Source organism: Podarcis bocagei (genome assembly GCF_964188305.1).
Source record: "Podarcis bocagei genome assembly, chromosome: 2".
NCBI classification, from domain to species: domain Eukaryota; kingdom Metazoa; phylum Chordata; class Lepidosauria; order Squamata; family Lacertidae; genus Podarcis; species Podarcis bocagei.
Window position 1 is genome coordinate 117899145 of NC_138126.1, and position 20987 is coordinate 117920131.

A 20987-nucleotide genomic window follows, 5' to 3' on the forward strand; every position below is an offset into this window, starting at 1 on the left:
GTGCTCCTGTGGGCGGATCGCTCTGGCCCCGTAAGCGGATCACACTTCCCCTGCCACTCTGGGTGCCGGAGCAGCTAGCTACCCCCCTGGGTATGCCCTCCTGAGATCATGATTTTCCTATGCTAGTGTCGGGGACTGTGCTGAGGAGGGCTGCACTGAGGATAGTTCGGAGCCCCCCCTCCCCCGGATCCTGAATCTTCCCAGGAGCAGAAGGACAGTATAGATTTGGAACAGTGGTTTGCAGAGGGGCATAGTTCAGAAGGCAGAAGCTGGGAAATCCTGGATGGGGAACAGCTAAGAGAAGATGCGCCGGGAGAGAGAGAGAGTGAACAGATTCACTGTCTCTGGAAAGCATCCATCCGCTCAGCCCAAGGTCAAGAAGAGCAGATAAGGTGGCAGCACAGAAAGCACAGTGGTTACGAGCTCAGGTTACAAGACGCGGTAGTGATGTGGGTGAGTAGGGAGGAAGTGGGTGGAACCCTTAAGTGGGAGCACCGCCATTCCTAGGAAATGGATTCTTTGTTCTCTCGCTGTGATCATTAAAGTTTCTAATTGTTAAGAAGACTCCTTTTACTTTGTTCTGCTTATCTACTGCGGGGGTGTGAGAGGGAGTCGATTCCCTGAAGCCTGACAGCTAGAGTCTGTCAGCAAGCAGCATTTTGAAAAGTCACATGGGCAAGGAAGGTGCTTTCTTCCACCGAATCCTCTGTTTGGAGGTGAGACAAAGGTGAGGCATTCCTAGTCCACAGAGCTGGATCCTGAGCATAAGGTTAGCTGCAGCGTCCATCCCATTGCGTAAACAAGAAGGCTGAGCCTGTCCCCTTTAAGAGTCCGACCCACAAGCCTTATCATCCGTGTCGATGAGCTTGGGAAGGGTGTGGACGGAGTAGGTCTTCAAGGACTGCTTCTTCTGACGTCCATGCTCTGCTTCTTTCTCAGGATCACGGTCTCCTCTGAGGATGGCAATTCGGTCTGCCGTGCTCCTGGGTTGCGGGCACAAAAGATAGTCGTATAGCATCATGGCTACGATGGCACCAGCTAGCGGCCCGATCCAGAAAATCTGTGCAGAGAGAAAGAAAGGATGCTTTGGTCAAAGCTAGGGCTAGGACTTTGCCAGCAGCTGCTGTGTGGGTCTAGCTGCAAGGGCCTCGCTTTGAAAGATGCTCCTCATCCCATCTACTCACCCTAGTAATAGGGTTGTCAAATTTGCAGATGACACAACTGTGATTGGGCTCATCCCTGAAAGGGAGGGTGAAACGGATTATAGAGATGAGGTGGAGCGGCTGACAGAGTGGTGCAGAGCTAACAACTTGCTCATAAATACAAGGAAGACAAAGGAGCTTGTGGTGGACTTCAGGAGACAGAAGAGCAACGTCCAGCCACTTTTGATTGATGGGGTCTGTGTGGAGAGGGTAACAATGTTCAGATTTCTGGGCATTGAATTACAAGAGGATCTGTCCTGGAGTGTCAACACAAGGGGGCTTGTGAAGAAGGCGCAGCAGAGACTGTAGTTTTTGAGAATACTAAGGAAAAACCATCTTCCGCAGAAACTGCTGCTTGCCTTCTATCACTGTGCCATTGAGAGCGTGCTCACTTATGGCTTATGTGTGTGGTACGGAAGCTGTACTACCCAGGACAGGATGGGGTTGTGCAGGGTTGTTAAGGCAGCAGAGAGCATTGTTGGCTGCCCACTCTCCACTTTAGAGCAGATTTATGCCACAAGGTGCCATAGGAAGGCACTGGACATAGTAAAAGATCCATCGCATCCTGGTCACTGTCTCTTCGAGCTCTTGCCGTCGGGACGGAGATACAGGACAATGAAGACAAGAACGAGTCGTCTTAAGAACAGCTTCTTCTCCAGAGCGATCTCGGCCCTGAATGGGAAGCCCGAACTTTGAAAGTCATCTAATCTCCCTTGCTGTAGTATACTGTATTGTTTAATTAGTGTTTTTATGGAGCAGTCAAGTAATTTCGTTGTCCCCGAAGGGGGCAATGACAATAAAGATATTCTTATTCTTATTCTTATCTCTTTCAGAACAGAGGCAGAGTCTTCTCTTACCCAGTGGTTAGCAAAGTTCCCCATGACCAGAGCTGGGCCAAAGGATCTAGCCGGGTTCATAGAGCAGCCAGTGTAGTAGATCTAGGGAAACACAAAGAGGTGGCTGAGAGGAGGCAAGGAAACCAAAGACATGCCCTCCAACATGCCCCTGTAAAAATAGGGACGTCCTCTTCCATAATAATAATCATAATGGCAATTTTATTATTTATACCCCACCCCTCTGGGCTGCCCCAGCCGCTCTGGGTGGCTTCCAACATGTACAAAAACATAAAACATTTTTAAAAATCCCTATACATGGCTGCCTTCAGATGTTTTGGATTTGGATTTGATATCCCGCCTTTCACTCCTTTTAAGGAGTCTCAAAGCGGCTCACATTCTCCTTTCCCTTCCTCCACCACAACAAACACTTTGTGAGGTGAGTGGGGCTGAGAGACTTCAGAGAAGTGTGACTAGCCCAAGGTCACCCAGCAGCTGCATGTGGAGGAGCGGGGACGCGAACCCGGTTCCCCAGATTACGAGACTACCGCTCTTAACCACTACACCACACTGGCTCTCAAGGTTGTCTTCTAAAGGTTGTGCAGTTGCACCTTGGAAGCTGAACGGAATCTGTTCCGGAAGTCCGTTTGACTTCCAATACGTTTGGAAACCAAAGCACGGCTTCTGATTGGCTGCAGGAAGCACCTGCAGCCAATTGGAACCCACGGAACCCGCATCAGACGTTCGGGTTCCAAAAAAACGTTCAAAAACCGGAAACTCCCTTCCGGGTTTTGATCCGGAGCCGATTTGTTCGGGAGCCAAGGCGTTTGAGATCCAAGGTATGACTGTATAGTTATTTATCTCCTTGGGTATTGCATAACTCCATACCCTCCAGCATTTTTTGGATGAAAAATGGGGTGATGTCCTAAGGGAAGGCAGGACATTCTGGGAATAAATCATAAACCAGGACAGCTTCTGTAAATCTGGGACTGATTCTGGAAAATAGGGACATTTGGAGAGTCTGCAAGCAGTTTTCACTGCATGTGAGGATTTTGCGTTTGTGATTTTCTGCCCCAGCTGTGCAGAGAACTGGGCACAGCCCAATTACCTATTGTTCATGACCTCATGAAATATCCTCCAGCACTCAATACCCATTGCAGCCTAACACCCCCCCCCCCAAAGCAGGCTTGGAGCTTGCCAGGACATCCTCCCAACTGTAATATTGTCATTTGATTTCATTTCACTTTTAATTTGTACACCCCCTTTCTATACTGCTAAACGCAACGCGGTATACGGCAACAAAATACACAACAAAGAACGCACACCTTATAATCTGATCCGATACAAACAGGCATAATAAAACATAACTACTAAAGCATGGACTACTGCAATGTGCTCTAGATGGGGCTACCTTTGAAGGTAGCCCGGAAAATACAACTAATACAAAATGCGGCAGCTAGACTGGCAACTGGGAGTGGCCGCTGAGACCATATAACACCAGTCCTGAAAGAACTATATTGGAACCCAGTATGTTTCTGAGCACAATTCAAAGTGTTGGTGCTGACCTTTAAAGCCCTAAACGGCCTCGGTCCAGTATATCTGAAGGAGCGTCTCCATCCCCATCGTTCAGCCCAGACACTGAGATCCAGCTCCGAGGGCCTTCTGGCGGCTCCCTCACTCACTGTGAGAAGTGAGGTTACAGGGAACCAGGCAGAGGGCCTTCTCAGTAGTGGCGCCTGCCCTTTGGAACGCCCTCCCATCAGATGTCAAGGAAATAAACAACTACAGTGGTGCCTCACAAGACGAAAAGAATCCGTTCTGTGATTCTCTTCGTCTAGCGGTTTTTTCGTCTTGCGAAGCAAGCCCATTGAAGGATTAGCGGATTAGCGCTATTAGCGGCTTTTAGCGGCTTATCTGCTGATCGGATCAACTGATAAGCGGTTTAGCGGCTTAGAAAAAGGGGGGAGGGGAAAAAACCAGCAGGAACTCGCAAGACATTGTCGTCTTGCGAAGCAAGCCCATAGGAAATTTGTTTTGCGAAGCACCTCCAAAACGGAAAACTCTTTTGTCTAGTGAGTTTTCCGTCTTGCGAGGCATTCGTCTTGCAGGGCACCACTGTATCTGACTTTTAGAAGACGCCTGAAAGCAGCCCTGTATCAGGAAGTTTCTACTGCTTGTTTTATCATGTTTTTAATATTCTGTTGGGAGCCGCCCAGAGTGGCTGGGGAAACCCAGCCAGATGGGCGGGGTATAAATAATATATTATTATTATTATTATTGTTGTTGTTACTACTACTATTATTATTACTTCAAAAATCCATGTAAAATTACATAATTCATGTCATGTTTTCTCTGACGCCTGCCATAGCTAAGGCTTTCCTGTTCACTCAGTTTCCCTGATAAGCATGATGATTCCCATCTGGTGATCTGCGGACCCCCACATAACCCACCTGGGGTGGAGTCTGTGGCACCATTCACACACACACCACACACCGCACACACATATAGAATCATAGAATCATAGAATCATAGAATCATAGAGTTGGAAGAGACCACAAGGGCCATCGAGTCCAACCCCCTGCCAAGCAGGAAACACCATCAGAGCACTCCTGACATATGGTTGTCAAGCCTCTGCTTAAAGACCTCCAAAGTAGGAGACTCCACCACACTCCTTGGCAGCAAATTCCACTGTCGAACAGCTCTTACTGTCAGGAAGTTCTTCCTAATGTTTAGGTGGAATCTTCTTTCTTGTAGTTTGGATCCATTGCTCCGTGTCCGCTTCTCTGGAGCAGCAGAAAACAACCTTTCTCCCTCCTCTATGTGACATCCTTTTATATATTTGAACATGGCTATCATATCACCCCTTAACCTCCTCTTCTCCAGGCTAAACATGCCCAGCTCCCTTAGCCGTTCCTCATAAGGCATCGTTTCCAGGCCTCTGACCATTTTGGTTGCCCTCCTCTGGACACGTTCCAGTTTGTCAGTGTCCTTCTTGAATTGTGGTGCCCAGAACTGGACACAGTACTCCAGGTGTGGTCTGACCAGAGCAGAATACAGTGGCACTATTACTTCCCTTGATCTAGATGCTATACTCCTATTGATGCAGCCCAGAATTGCATTGGCTTTTTTAGCTGCCGCGTCACACTGTTGGCTCATGTCAAGTTTGTGGTCAACCAAGACTCCTAGATCCTTTTCACATGTACTGCTCTCAAGCCAGGTGTCACCCATCTTGTATTTGTGCCTCTCATTTTTTTTGCCCAAGTGCAATACTTTACATTTCTCCCTGTTAAAATTCATTTTGTTTGTTTTTGCCCAGTTCTCTAATCTGTCAAGGTCGTTTTGAAGTGTGATCCTGTCCTCTGGGGTGTTAGCCACCCCTCCCAGTTTGGTGTCATCTGCAAATTTGATCAGGATGCCCTTGAGTCCATCATCCAAGTCGTTGATAAAGATGTTAAATAAGACCGGGCCCAAGACAGAACCCTGTGGCACCCCACTAGTCACTCTTCTCCAGGATGAAGAGGAACCATTGATGAGCACCCTTTGGGTTCGGTCAGTCAGCCAGTTACAAATCCACTGAGTGGTAGCAGAGTCAAGACCGCATTTTACCAGCTTCTTTACAAGAATATCATGGGGCACCTTGTCAAATGCCTTACTGAAATCAAGGTAGGCTATATCCACTGAGTTCCCTTCATCTACCAGGCTTGTAATTCTGTCAAAAAATGAGATCAGATTAGTCTGACATGACTTATTTTTCAGAAATCCATGCTGACTATTGGTGATCACAGCATTCCTTTCTAGGTGCTCACAGACTGTTTGCTTAATGATCTGCTCCAGAATCTTCCCTGCTATTGATGTCAGACTGACTGGGCGGTAATTATTTGGGTCCTCTCTTTTCCCCTTTTTGAAAATAGGGACAACATTTGCCCTCCTCCAGTCTGCCGGGACTTCGCCTGTTCTCCAGGATTTCTCGAAGATGACTGCCAGTGGTTCTGAGATCACATCTGCCAGTTCTTTTAATACTCTTGGATGCAGTTCATCTGGCCCTGGAGACTTGAATACATCTAAACTAGCCAAATATTCTTGTACTGTCTCCTTAGTTATTCTGGGCTGTGTTTCCTTTGCTGAATCATTTGCTCCAAATTCTTCAGGTCGGGCATTGTTTTCTTTATCGGAGAAGACTGAGGCAAAAAAGGCATTGAGGAGTTCAGCCCTTTCTGTGTCCCCTGTTTGCATTTCACCATCTTCTCCTCTGAGTGACCCCACTGTTTCTTTGTTCTTCCTTTTGCTACGAACATACCCATAAAAGCCTTTTTTGTTGCTTTTAACCTCTCTAGCAAGCCTGAGTTCATTCTGTGCTTTAGCTTTTCTGACTTTGTGTCTACACGTGCTGGCTATTTGTTTGAATTCCTCTTTGGTGGTTTCCCCCCTTTTCCATTTTTTGTACACATCCTTTTTTAATCTTAATTCAGTTAAAAGTTCTTTAGATAGCCACCCTGGCTTCTTTAGGCACCTTCCATGTTTCCGTCTCAATGGTATTGCCTGACGTTGTGCTTTTACTATCTCCCTCTTAACAAACTCCCAGCCATCATGAACTCCCTTTCCTTTTAGTATTGCTGTCCATGGGATCTCACCCAGCACTTCCCTAAGTTTTATGAAGTCGGCTTTCTTAAAGTCAAGAAATTGAGTCCTAGTATGCTTGGCTGCTCCTTTCCGCTGTATAGTAAACTTCAGAAGAGCATGATCACTCGCGCCTAATGATCCTTCCACTTCTACCCCACTAACCAGGTCATCAACATTGGTTAGGACCAGATCTAAAATGGCTGTTCCTCTTGTTGCTTCTCCCACTTTCTGGACAATGAAGTTGTCTGCAAGGCCAGTGAGGAATCTGTTTGACCTTATGCTCTTGGCTGAGTTTGACGTCCAACAAATATCCGGGTAATTGAAGTCCCCCATTACTACTATCTCCCTTCCTTTTGCATGCTTGGCCATCTGTTCCAGGAAGGCATCATCTATGTCCTCCGTTTGGCTTGGGGATCTATAGTAAACTCCCACAATGAGGTCTCTGTTATTCTTCTCTCCCTTAATTTTGACCCAAATGCTCTCACATTGGCTTTGAGGTTCTAAATCTTGGATCTCTTCACAGGTATACACATCCCTGACATATAACGCCACTCCTCCTCCTTTCTTGTCTGGTCTGTTTCTCTGAAATAGATTGTATCCCCCCATTATTACATTCCAATCGTGGGACTTATCCCACCAGGTTTCAGTGATGCCTATTATGTCATATTTAGTTTGCTGTACCAAGAGCTCAAGCTCATCTTGTTTATTTCCCATGCTTTGCGCATTAGTGTACAGACATTGAAGTCCATTAATCATTCCCCCGTGTCTCTTATTTAAGGATTTTTTCCTCCCACCACTAGGTCCGCGTGCTGTTTGCTCCATTTGGTCTATGACATTTGGATGATCATCTTCATTAATTGATAGACTCCTACCTTCAGGAGCACTGTCTCCCTCCCCCACATTAGTCAGTTTAAAGCCCTCCTGATGAGGTTTCTGAGATTTTTGGCAAAAACATTCCTCCCAACCGTTGTGAGGTGCAGCCCATCACTTGCCAGAAGTCCATCTTCAAGAAACTGCAGTCCGTGATCTAAGAATCCAAACCGTTCCTGTTTACACCACTTGCGAAGCCAGCTGTTCACTTCCACTATTTTCCCCTCTCTCCCTGGGCCACGTCGTTCAACTGGGAGGACAGACGAGATGACAATTTGTGCATTTAGTTGCTTCAATTTCCTGCCGAGAGCCTCGTAGTCTCTTTTGATCTTCTGGAGGCTATTGCTTGCAGTGTCATTGGTTCCCACATGAACCAAGAGGAAGGGGTATTTGTCAGTGGGTTTTATGATTCCTTGCAGTCGTTCAGTTACATCTTGGATCTTAGCCCCGGGGAGACAGCACACTTCCCGAGACATCTTGTCAGGCCCACAGATCACTGCTTCTGTTCCCCTCAGTAGGGAATCCCCTATCACCACTACACGCCTCCTCTTATGTTTGGTCGGGGTTCTTCCGTGAGCTGTCCGTTCCAAGGTCGCCTGCACATTCCCTGAGGACTGACTTTGCTGCTCGTCTTCATATACCTGATCGACTGTAATGAGGGAGAGATCCTCAAATGGAGTCTGCTCTTCGTCTTCCATGCTAGGGGAGAGGACCTCAAAGCGATTGTGTATTTCTAAACAATCAGAGTGAACCCTGGGCCTCCTACTTCTTTGAGTCACGTTTCTCCATATATCTGGCTCCTGTGTTGATGAACTAGCCTCCTTCTCAGGGGAGTCCCCTGTCTCCTCCTTGGTGGGGACGGTGTGCTCTGTTGCTTCCAAGAAGAGCTCCAGCTCTCTAATTCTTTGGAGCGTAGCTACACGTTCCTCCAGTTGCTGGACTTTGTCTTTTAAAAGGGCAATCAACATGCAATTGCTGCAGGTGAAGCTGCCTGCAACCTTTGGCAAGATGGCAAACATTGCGCAGGAATCGCAGGCGACTGCAGCTGTTCCACGAATGACCCTGTTCCACGCCAAGGTCAGCGTTGATAAGACCCTGGACTGGAGTTGCCACAAAACACAGCCTAAAATGTGAGATCAAATTGCAAGTTTACAACTGAGGATTTTTGAGGGAAGAGCTAAGCGTTTTGATATAAGCGGTTGATTTTCACAAGAGGGACCTGTGCGTCTCTCTCTCTCCCTGATACCCACCCCTATCAGGTGTCCTGCAGTGACTGACAATCCAATGGACAATGCCGGGAAGCCAACATCCGTCCTGCGGCTGTCAGTGGACGCAAAGACGCAGAGGACCAGCTGGAGTGTGAGGAACATCTCAATGGTCACAGCCTGTCCTGCCGACGTGGTGTTCTGGGGCTGGAAAAGAAGGGCACGTTGGTGAGAAATGTCCCTAACTGCACTTTTGGAGGCTTAAGGTCTACTCGACTGTCCGGGTGGACTTTTGAGTGGGTCCAACCAGCTGCATCGGTTGCGAGGGGCTGACACGGTGAACCGCTTCCACAACATAGCACCATCGGCTGCAGTGAGGACATGGGGTATGGCAGAGGTCTCCAACTTCCAACAGACTGCGATCTACTCCCACTATAAATAAACTGGCAGTTACCTACCCATTGGATTGACCAAAGAATTATGGCAAGAGAAACAGATGGACTATGCAGAATTGGCAAAACTGACACATAAACTACGGGACAAGGATAAATGTGACTTTAAAGATGAAGGGGAACCTTTTACAAAGTACTTAAAGAAGCAACAAAGTGAACTGGACTCCTTGGCAGGTTTTGAATAAACACTCACAAACTTTTTATTGATAATAACCAGTTAGATAGAGAATAGCATCTACAGAGAAACCAGAGATGCAAACTGAGGGAATTCAGTGGGGGAGAAATGGGGGGGGGGATTAAGGATGACATGTTGTAATAGGCTTTGTTCAAATTCCTAATAAAAAATATTTTATTTTTTTTTTTAAAAAAAGGATTGACCAAAGTTGTTGAGCTTTTTAGATTAAACTAAACCAGAGCACGATTTCTGTTTTCATCCTGAAGCAAAGTTCTTAACCCGAGGTACTATTTCTGGGTTAGTGGCGTCTGTAACCTGAAGCGTATGTAACCCGAGGTACCACTGTAATCATAATGAAAAAAGGTGTGTTCTTTGTAATTTTGCAAAATATACTCGTTAACCGCACGAAAAGTACTCCCTGGTGTTTTTATTTAACGTCCTAGTTTTCAAATGACTGGGGATTTTGACTGATTTTTCTGAGCACTTGGGGTCAAAAGAAAGCAATTTAAAACCACTGTTGTCGAGATGTTTCATTCTGAATCTGCTAGACAGAGCCAGACAGAGATTATGGTGGCCGGTGGGTGCATAGCTGTCAACCATCCCTTATTTGGCGGGAAACTCCCTTATCCCAGCGCTGTGTCCCGCTCCTGTCCCTTATTGATGATGTCCCTTAAGTTTCCCAGGTTTCAAAGGTCTCTGCCTGGGCGTCTCTGCCTGGGGCTTCCCCTCTGCCTGTCACCGCCGCCCCAATAGGCTGTACTGCAGCTGCGCCGCCGAAGGACCCAGATGAGATGGGCAGCCTGGCGCGCCCTATGAATTGCTGAGGAGCCTTGAGAGGAGAGCGAGGGCAACCATAGAGAAAGCAGTTCAGAGAGAGGAGGAGGAGGAGGAGGCGCAGGAGGTGTTCCAAGGGCTAACCATGGAGGGGGAAAGCGGAGGAAGGACCGCAAGCGCTTCTCCCATAGATTTGTAGTGGTAGACTAGCATAGATGGTCTGATCTGCGGGTTTACTTCAGGTGCTATTTGCCCCCCTCTCTTCTTCCCACCCTGCCTGATGGAACTGAGAGCTGCAGATGGAGCACGAGAGAAAAGATACAGAACTGCAGCAGCATCTTTGTAGCTTGGACTTCGTTTTGCGCAAAAAGTGGTTGCTGTTTGTAGTTATTTAATTGCAGTGTTTCATCAGCTGGTATCTTGAGCACAACCTCTGGAAACGAAGGGCTAAAAACCAGCGCGGCTCTTCAAAATTATCTGGTCCCTTTTAACTTCGTATTTCAGCTGGTTGACTAAAATCCCTTATTTTGGAGGCTGCTGGTCCCTTATTTTCAAATCTGTAAGTTGACAGCTATGGGTGGGTGTCCTGCCCCCACGCCCACCCCCAAATCCTGGCTATGCCCATGGTGACAGGGTAGTTCTCAGCAAAGCAAATCTGAGTTGAAGTGAATGGAAATTGAACAGGAGAGGAAAAATCAAGGATCCAGTTCAGGGCATGGGAGGGGCCCGGCTTGCCTTGCATAACTGGGCAAGAGGACAAGAGGCGACGTCTGCTCTGCAAAAGCTGGTATTAGCGAGAGCCGAGACAAAAATATACCAAAGATTTCGGGGTCGGAGATCACTGGCGGTGAAGAACAGAGAGAAGCAGCCTTCGGACTGGGCCCTCTGTGACTTCTCTGCAAAACAACAAAGCCGAGGCGAGAGAGTTCTGTTTCATTTTAACTTTGCCCAGCATTTAGAATTGCTTCCTCCAGGCAGATTCTGCCGACCGACTGATAATTCAGTCTCATAACACACTTCCAGAAAAAACAAGCCAGTGGCTGAGGTTAACCGAAGGGATTTTAAAGAGAGAGAGAGAGAGAAGGCCATAATTTGAAATGTCTAAAAGTTTGATCAGATCGGTTGCAAAGGCTTAAGTCTGAGGCACAGTTTATTACTATGATCAATTAATTAAATTTGTATACAGCCCTATGTCAGGGCAATTCACGACATAAAATCACAATATAATATGACAACGTGATATCAAATAACAACAACAACAAATGTAGAAAGCTGAACTTAAAACAGGAAAACGAGAAACTGGGAAAACTGGAAGTGGCATAGTATTTTAATATTGTATTTTAATATTCTGTTGGAAGCCGCCCAGAGTGGCTGGGGATAAATAATAAATAATAATAATTATTATTTATATCCAGCCTTTTTCCTTGACAGGGACTCAAGGTTGCTTACAGGTAAAATAAGAACAGCTAAAAACATAGGGAAACCATTAATTTTTTTTAATAGAATTAAAACTATCGATCTATGAAGAACATAAAGATAATTACAAGAAAAACTGTGAAGAACCAGGCTTTTGTTAAAAGTTGTCAGTTCCCAAAAGCCTGCTGCAATAAGAAAGTCTTCAGTTGCCAGTGGAAGGACAAGGAGGGAGCTAGTCTAACTTCTCTAGGGTGTTCCAGAGTCTGGGAGCTGCCACCGAGAAGGCCCTGTCCTGCTTCTCTACCAATCGTGCCTGTGAGGGTGGCAGGACCGAGAGGAGGAGGAGGAGGAGGAGGAGGAGGAGGAGAGGGAAGAGGAGGAGGAGGAGGAGGAGGAGAGGGAGGAGGAGTTTGGATTTGATCAGCCACAGCCAAGGCGGCAGAATGCCAGGGATGATGGGAGTTGTAGTCTTTTTACAAAAAAGACATCTGGAGGGTACCACATTGGGAAAAGCAGACTTGGAGGGGCAGCAAGAATGTGCTAGGACTTCAGTTGGCTTCTAGAGACTGTGTGAAGAAGAAGAGTTTGGATTTGATATCCCGTTTTATCACTACCCGAAGGAGTCTCAAAGCGGCTAACAATCTCCTTTCCCTTCCTCCCCCACAACAAACACTCTGTGAGGGGAGTGGGGCTGAGAGACTTCAAAGAAGTGTGACTCTCAGAGAAGGGCCTGCTCTGAAAATCTCACAACCAGGGCAGCTTTGGATGAGGGAAAGTGGTGTATCAGATTTTACCAGGGCTCTCTGCTCCTCAACACAAACCTGCGTTTAATGCAAGGATGCAGTCCCAGAACACACAAAGCAATGGTAGAAGGAGTGTCTCTGAACATGTGCAAAGCACATTTCTCTTACCATTCAGCAACGTCACCCCCACTACACTGCACATTTCACAAGGGGAGAGACAGCAGTTTTAGTAGATCTTTTAATTTCCAGATTTTGACACCAGACCTTTCAGAAATCCCTGTTTTCCAGGGACAGTCCCAGATTTGCAGATGCCGTCCCGGTTTCTGATTGGACCCTGGAATGTCCTGCTTTTCCTTAGGACGTCCCTATTCTCATCGGAGAAATGTTGGAGAGTATGATAACCCTATGAAAATCGGAGAAAAGTTGGAGGGCATGGAGTTATGTGACCCCCGAGCCAAGGAGATAAGTAACTATGCAACATTTAGAAGACACCTGAAGGCAGCCCTATATAGGGATGTTTTTAAATAAATGCTTAATGTTTTATTATGTTTTTATATATGTTGGAAACCACCCTGAGTGGCTGGGGCAACAGTCAGATGGGTGGGGTATAAATAATATAATATAATATAATATAATATAATATAATATAATATAATATAATATAATATAATATAATAATAATTGTTGTTGTTGAATAGTGCATAAATAATAAAATTATTATTAATAATAATATTATTATGGAATAGGATGGTCCTTATTTTCATCGGAGAAATCTTGGAGGGAATGTGACACTAACCATATACCTGGTACAAGCACATCACCATCAGCCCCAATCGTAGGAGAATCAGATGTCCAAAAATCTCCCGTCGTTCCTAAGCATATTAATAAATGTACATGCACGAGCTCTTCATCACTCTAGATTACTGAAACAGACCAACAGAGTCTCAAACTACTGTGCAGGGAATGAGAGACAGTCAATGAAGGCAGCTGCTTCTGTTGCTACCAAGGGGAAAGGATTCTGGCAAAGCAGTAATAGCAAAGAAGACACACAGCTCCTTTCTCCATGGATATGGCTGCTCCAAGGCACCCAAAGCCCTGCTTGGATGCGCACATCCTTACAGTGACCCATCAAGCGTCTCCAAAACCTGCAGAAGAAAATGTGCACTTCTTTTATTTTAAATTCACAGCAGGGTTGAAAGGGCATGGGCTTGTGCAGGAATGCCAGAATTCGGCGAAATTTTCAATTAGATGGACGGAATTCAAATTCAAGCCCATATGAATAACTGAAAAACTGAAAGATGTTGCTGTGGCAACATCTCAAAAAAGACCGGAGAAGGTAAGGTTTGGTTTTCAAGTAAGATGGAAAACGATTGGGGCAGCCAAATAAATCTAGAGGTCCTTTAGACTCCAGGGTTATATAGTGGTACCTCGGTTTCCGAGCGTCTCTGAAGCCAAATGTTTCGGAACCCGGACGCTGAAAACCCGGAAGTAAATGCTTCCATTTTCGAACGCACCTCGGAAGTCAAACGGCTTCCACTGCGTGTTTTTCAATTTTCTCCATTGAACTTTAAACCAGCCCTTTGTGCCTCGGTTTTTGAACGTTGCGAAAGTCAAACGTTCTTCTGGAACGGATTATGTCCAAGAACCGAGGTACCATTATATGTTGTCATTCATCCTACAAAGCACATTTCCTTTGCACACTGCCTGGCAATCTCTTTTTGCGGCCTATTCATCATCAATTATTATTATTATTATTATTATTATTATTATTATTATTATTATTATTATACTATTTATACCCCACCCATCTGACGGGGTTGCCCCAGCCACCCTGGACAGCTTCCAACATGTATAAAAACATAATAAAACATTAAACTTTTCTTTTAAAAAAACTTTCCTATACAGAGCTGCCTTCAGATGTCTTCTAAAAGTTGTACAGTTACTCATCTCTTTGGCTTGGAGGTCACATAACTCCGCACCCTCCAACATTTCTCTGATGAAAATAGGGACGTTCTAAGGAAAAGCGGGACATTCCGGGATCTGATCAAAACCCGGGACGGTGTCTGTAAATCCGGGGCTGTCCCTGGAAAATAGGGGCACTTGGAAGGTCTGACCTCCTCATCAGTGATCATTCTCAGACTCACCCCATTGACCCCCAGGCTTCCGTGGACCTGACTGGGGGTCAGTTCATACAGAAGAGCAGCTCCCACCACTGCTCCGAGGAGCTGAGCGAGGACGTAGGAAACAGCTTTGCAAAGGGAGATGCGAGAGCCCAGCAGGAACGCGGCGGTCACTGCAGGGTTGAGATGGGCACCGCTGACGTGGCCCAAGCATTGGGCCAAGGTGCCGATAGCCAGGCCAAAGGCGAGAGCGACTTGCAGGACCGAAGGGGAGGCCAGGGGCCAGGGCAGGGCAGAGCCCAGGCCTACGAACACAAAGACCGTCGTGCCAATTAATTCGGCCAGGAAGGCGCGAGTCAAGGCCCTCGAACATAGTTCCCGCTTCATCGTGGCAGATGCGCCGAAGGCCGCAGGGATCCACGCTTGCCTCTGCGGCCACTCTGAGCCCGCAGGCAGGAGAGGGAGCCCGGGAAGCCTTTATATGTGTCCTTGCCCCAGGCTGGAACGAACCTGGCACAGCCTTGTAAGAACCGGAGCTTCAGGTGGGAAATTTTTGGAGCGTCTCCCCATGAGTCAGGCAGAGGCCTGTCTGAGCCTGTGATGGGCCCTCCCATCCACAGGGATTTTATAAAACACAGGCTGTCAGCTTCTGAACTGATGTTCCCTGCCAAGGGAAGCCGCTATCCAAAACCCGAAGGGAGTAATTGTGCCGCACCCGAGTCCCATTTGTCATTTTTTTAATGCAATTATATCCCATCCGCCCTCTAAGGAAGCCAGAACATTATAGAAGGAGTTATCCCATTTCCCTCCTTCACAACAACCTTGTGAAATACAGTGGTACCTCGGGTTACCTACGCTTCAGGTTACAGACTCCGCTAACCCAGAGATAGTGCTTCAGGTTAAGAACTTTGCTTCAGGATGAAACCCAAGAATTACCAATGATAGAAGAATGGCAGGTGAAGATGATGGATTTTTCATAGCTAGACGACCTAACTGGAAGAGTCCGTGACCAGAAGGAGGAGGAGTATCAGGAAGAGTGGATTAAATTTAATGATTACTTAGTTAAATATGTTAAGTTAAATGAACTGAAAACAGCTTGCAGATACTTAATTGACTTAGGATTTTATTTATGTTAAGTGATGAATTAATATGTTTAATTTCATAATGTGAAAATCTAAGGTTGTTAATGTTTAAGTTAAATTTTATAAGAACTGTGATTTGGAAAACCGTTAAAAGGATATCCAATGAAATTCAACCAAGTGGAAGCGAGGAAGTCACTTAACAATGTTAATAAGTGTAATTTTCAATAAGGCTATGATTTATGTTTGTTTGTCTTATGTGTTTGTTTGTTTGTTTGTTTGTTTGTTTATAATGTTGTCAAAACCAATAAAAAATTTTTTTTAGGAAAAAAAAGAACTTTCCTGCAGGATGAGAACAGAAATTGTGCTCCAGTGGTGCAGTGGCAGCAGAAGGCCCCATTAGCTAAAGTGATGCTTCAGGTTAAGAACAGTTTCAGGTTAAGAACAGACCTCCGGAATGAATTAAGTACTTAAGCTGTGGTACCACTGTAGGCTGGGCTGAGAAATCCTGTGCTCACTTACGTAATAAGGAAAAAAACAGCTCCTTTTCCCTTATGGGGGTATCCAAGAGCCCATATAGAGTCCTTAAGTGGGTTACCTATCGGCAGGAGAAAATAACAGAGGCCAACCAGAGTATATTGAGAAGCAAAGCAACTAGTAAACCTGATCTTTATTGCAATAGAAAAGTACTGTTGCCACAGAGTCCCCACTCCCCACACACAGGAGGGAGGGGAACCCTGAACAATGGTGAAAAAGGTAAAGGTAAAGGGACCCCTGACCATTAGGTCCAGTCGTGGCCGACTCTGGGGTTGCGGCGTTCATCTCGCTTTATTGGCCGAGGGAGCCGGCGTACAGCTTCCGGGTCATGTGGACGGCATAACTAAGCTGCTTCTGGTGAACCAGAGCAGCGCACGGAAATGCTGTTTACCTTCCTGCCGGAGCGGTACCTGGAAACTCCGCTAACCTGGGAGAGTTATCTACTTGCACTTTGAGGTGCTTTTGAACTGCTAGGTGGGCAGGAGCAGGGACCGAGCAACGGGAGCTCACCCTGTCGCGGGGATTCAAACCACCAAAATTCGGATCGGCAAGTCCTAGGCTCTGTGGTTTAACCCACAGCGCCACCCACAAGCCCTTATATCAGGGGTCAGTAAAGTGTTTGTGGCTTGGGTCAGTTCACGGTCCCACAGACGCCACGTTGGGCCAGTGTGTGTGTGCATGCGCATGCGCAAACACTCTTTCTGGCGCTCTTTCTGGTGTGGAGGAGGCATGCGCAACTTCCCATTGGCTGCAGGAGCTTCCTGTAGCCAATGGGAAGCCAGCCAGCGTCATGGAAGGCGGTCCCTGCTCCGCGCCGGTTTAGCATGGCGCATGGGAGCCGACTGACCAGGAGGCAGGGGTCCCCGAGCAGGTGTGGCATCCATGGGCCAGTTAAACGACCCCCACAGGCCACTTGTGGCCCATGGGCCTTAGGTTGCTGACCCCTGCCTTATATAGACTTTCTGAAATTGCCCACTCTGTAGTCCACGACCACCCCACAAAACATCATACAGTGGTACCTTGAGTTACAAATGCCTCAGGTTACAAACTCCGCTAACCTGGAAGAGTTACCTCGAGTTGAGAAGTTTGCTGCAGGATGAGAACAGAAATCGTGTGATGGTGGCACAGCGGCAGCAAGGGGCCCCATTAGTGAAAGCACGCCTCTAGTTAGAACAGTTTCAGGTTTAGAACAGTTTCGGGTTAAGAACAGACCTCCGGAACGAATTAAGTTCATAACTAGAGGTTGTTGTTTAGTCGTTCAGTCGTGTCCGACTCTTTGTGACCCCCTGGACCAGAGCACGCCAGGCACTCCTGTCTTCCACTGCCTCCCGCAGTTTGGTCAGACTCATGTTGGTAGCTTCGAGAACACTGTCCCACCATCTCGTCCTCTGTCATCCCCTTCTCCTTGTGCCCTCCATCTTTCCCAACATCAGGGTCTTTTCCAGGGAGTCTTCTCTTCATAACTAGAGTTACCACTGTACATACATCACAGAAGGAGGCGGTCTACAGTAGAAATCCTGTCTGCCAGAATACCTGACAATGGTCATGGATTGCAGTCTGGACATTCTTTTGTGATTGTTAATACTTTAGTTCCTGAATCCAGGTCACAGGCTCACCCTATTCATACACAAATACACCCTTAAGACAGGATTTGTAAGCGAAAATACAATGCGAAGGCTTTTCCCATTTGCCTCCCTTACTGCAGAGGAATATTTGACGTCATTGGGAAGAGTTAAAATGGCTACAGGATTGCTCTTCCATACTACATCAGACACATAGTTTATATGTTTATGTATGTGTTTGCCTTATTCTGAAGGAAATCAGCCCTGAGTGCTCACTGGAAGGACAGATCATGAAGCTGAGGCTCCAGAATTTTGGCCACCTCATGAGAAGAGAAGACTCCCTGGAAAAGTCATGCTGACTGTACGCCGGCTCCCTAAGCCAATAAAGCGAGATGAGCGCCGCAACCCCAGAGTCGGTCACGGCTGGACCTAATGGTCAGGGGTCCCTTTACCTTTAGGGAGTAGTTGGGATAATGCCTAGGGATCTGAAACGTTTTAAGGACATTCCCTTCCATCCCACCCATAAGGGCTAATGGTCCTGTTTCCTTTTAGGTAACCACAGGATTCTTCACAATGGGAAGAAGTATGGCGCCACCTATTGGCAAATGCACAGCACAGTCCAAGGCTCCTCGCTGTATGTGCCGCTGATGGGCTGGGAGAAGATTGATGGCAGAAGATCTCCCCGTGTGTGTGTGTGTGTGTGTGTGTGTGTGTGTGTGTGTGCAGTGGGGCTGTTGATATTGATCAGAGAAGCAGCCCTGGGGAGAGAAGGCATTTACCTTCCCCCACCCTCCCTATGAGGCAAATGTAAACAGCAATTGCTAAAGCTGCTTATTATCTAAAAATGTGTGCGTGTTTCTTTTTCGGAAGCATTGTGCAAGAGAAGGGGGTTGCTTCTTTTAAGAGAGTGGTATTTACCCACAGTTGTTTGGTTTTTTTAAAAAAAAATTATTCAGGTTGGAAGAGAAAAATACAAACCTTGATAATAGAATAGAATAGAATAGAATAGAATAGAATAGAATAGAATAGAATTTATTATTTATACCCCACCCATCTGGCTGCGTTCCCCCAGCCACTCTGGGCGGCTTCCAACAAAGTATTAAAATACAGTGGTCTGTTAGACATTAAAAGCTTCCCTAAACAGGGCTGCCTTCAGATGTCTTCTAAAAGTCTGGTAGTAGTTCTTCTCTTTGACATCTGGTGGGAGGGCGTTCCACAGGATGGGTGCCACTACCGAGAAGGCCCTCTGCCAGGTTCCCTATAACTTGGCTTCTCACAGGGAGGGAACCGCCAGAAGGCCCTCGGCGCTGGACCTCAGTGCCCGGGCAGAAGGATGGGGGTGGAGACGCTCCTTCAGGTATACTTCCCTCCCCTCTCCCCCCTTTTACCAAACCAGGACAGTTATCTAGATACAGTGGAACCTTGTTTTTGAATGTAATTCATTCCGGAAGACTGTTCGACTTCCGAAATGTTCAAAAACCAAGGTGCAAAGGGCGGTCTGCGATTTCTTTCTTTCTTTCTTTCTTTCTTTCTTTCTTTCTTTCTTTCTTTTATTAATCTTTATTAGTTTCCCACATAAACATATATACATAGATAACAAGTCATACAAAGTAAAGCAATAAAAGTAAAGAGACAAAGGAAAGGAAAATACAATATATTATAATTAGATAACAAGTTAAAATGTAAAACTTCCAATCATTCTCATTATACTGCTTATATTGCCTATGTTTTAGACATTTTTTAGATATCTTAATGGACTATATAAAAATAATATGAAATAATATAAATCTGTGTGAGAAAACATGTCATTTCAATGGAGAAAATTGAAAAAACCTCAGCGGAAGCTGTTTGACTTCTGAGGCGCGTTCGAAAACGGAAGCAATTACTTCTGGGTTTTTGGTGTTCAAAAACCAAAATGTTCAGCTTCTGAGACACTCGAAAACCGAGGTTCCACTGTACAATAAAAAAAGAGAAAGAGAAAGAGAGAAAGAGAGAAAGAGAGAGAGAGAGAAAGAAAGAAAGAAAGAAAGAAAGAAAGAAAGAAAGAAAGAAAGAAAGAAAGAAAGAAAGAAAAGAGGTTAAAAGAAAAAGATAGAAAAATAAGATTCAGAAATTATAGAACTTTCTGAAGTATCTACCCACAATTTTGGAGTGTTAAGATAATTACATTTTTAAAAATTAAAAAAAAAATCTGCTGCCTGATTAACTGGGGACTTCTTTAGTAAATCAAAAGTGCATAAATTGATTTATCAACTGAACACAGTCCCAGTGTATGCACCCATGAATCAACCCATAGCAGTTTGCTGTTGGGTATATCCATCATCATCTGCTTATTTGTATCTACAGCATAGCAGCCTGCCCTTTTCATTCCGTGCAAGTATATCCACTTTGTAAACAGCCAAGATGGACTGAACAAAGCCTCTCCCCAAAGGGAAATTATCGCATTTCTCTTCTGCGCACCAGAGCCGTTTGTTTCCACTTGAGCCTGGGGGCAATAGTGCAGCCAGGTTGGAGCAAAGCCAGTTCCAGGTGGCTGAAGGCCCTGGGGCCAGAGACACCAGATTACTCCCAAGATTGGGGCACATGTTGTGGGTGTGTGATGTCACACAATGTTGTGACATCTGGAGGAGGCTGATCGTTCTGGAGGAGCCGGCCACTGAAGCTGTGATGCCCAATGCGTGTGACGTCATGCGTGCACCGTGCATGTCAGGCCTGTTAAGTTGTGGGTGAGCATATCAGACGACACAGTGATTCTTCAAACATCTCTTGTTTATTCACAAGCCAGAACTGAACTGTACCAGCTCCATCTGGTACGCAGGCTGAGGCCCACAGACTGTGTTGCATGCTCTAGTTATCTCTCACTTAAAAGGTAAAGGTAAAGGGACCCCTGACCATTAGGTCCAGTCATGACCGACTCTGGGGTTGCGGCGCTGATCTTGCTTTATTGGCTGAGGGAGCCAGCATACAGCTTCCGGGTCATGTGGCCAGCAGGACTAAGCCGCTTCTGGTGAACCAGAGCAGTGCACGGAAACGCTGTTTACCTTCCCGCTGGAGCGGTACCTATTTATCTACTTGCACTTTGACATGGGGACTCGAACCACCGACCTTCTGATCGGCAAGTCCTAGGCTCTGTGGTTTAACCCACAGCGCCACCCGTGTCCCATTAGCCTGCATATTGAAGTCCAAATACACATCAGAGTTACTAGAGATCAAGGAGCCTAACACAAAACTGGCTGGACCTGCATAAAGACCATCAAGAAACTGGCAAATCGGGTCCTCCCTTAAAGAGGGCACGTATTGTGGTGAGACCTGGAAAACCGACACCCTGTGTTGTGGGTGGGTATGATTGGTCAGCCACAACACCCAATTGGTAGGTCCCTCGTAGCTGGGAGCAATCTG

General features: G+C 46.2%; 1 protein-coding gene across 1 annotated transcript; it reads right to left on the reverse strand.

The window, feature by feature from the left end:
* Positions 1-613: 613 nt before the first annotated feature.
* Positions 614-14899, reverse strand: LOC308580191 (aquaporin-5-like). The gene is made up of 4 exons (XM_081181548.1): positions 14435-14899; positions 8776-8937; positions 2060-2140; positions 614-1060 (listed from the first exon to the last, which is right to left on the reverse strand). Exons 1-4 carry the CDS (start codon positions 14795-14797, stop codon positions 824-826), a joined length of 843 nt encoding a protein of 280 aa, XP_081037674.1. The 5' UTR covers positions 14798-14899; the 3' UTR covers positions 614-823.
* Between the last annotated feature and the right edge of the window lie 6088 nt (positions 14900-20987).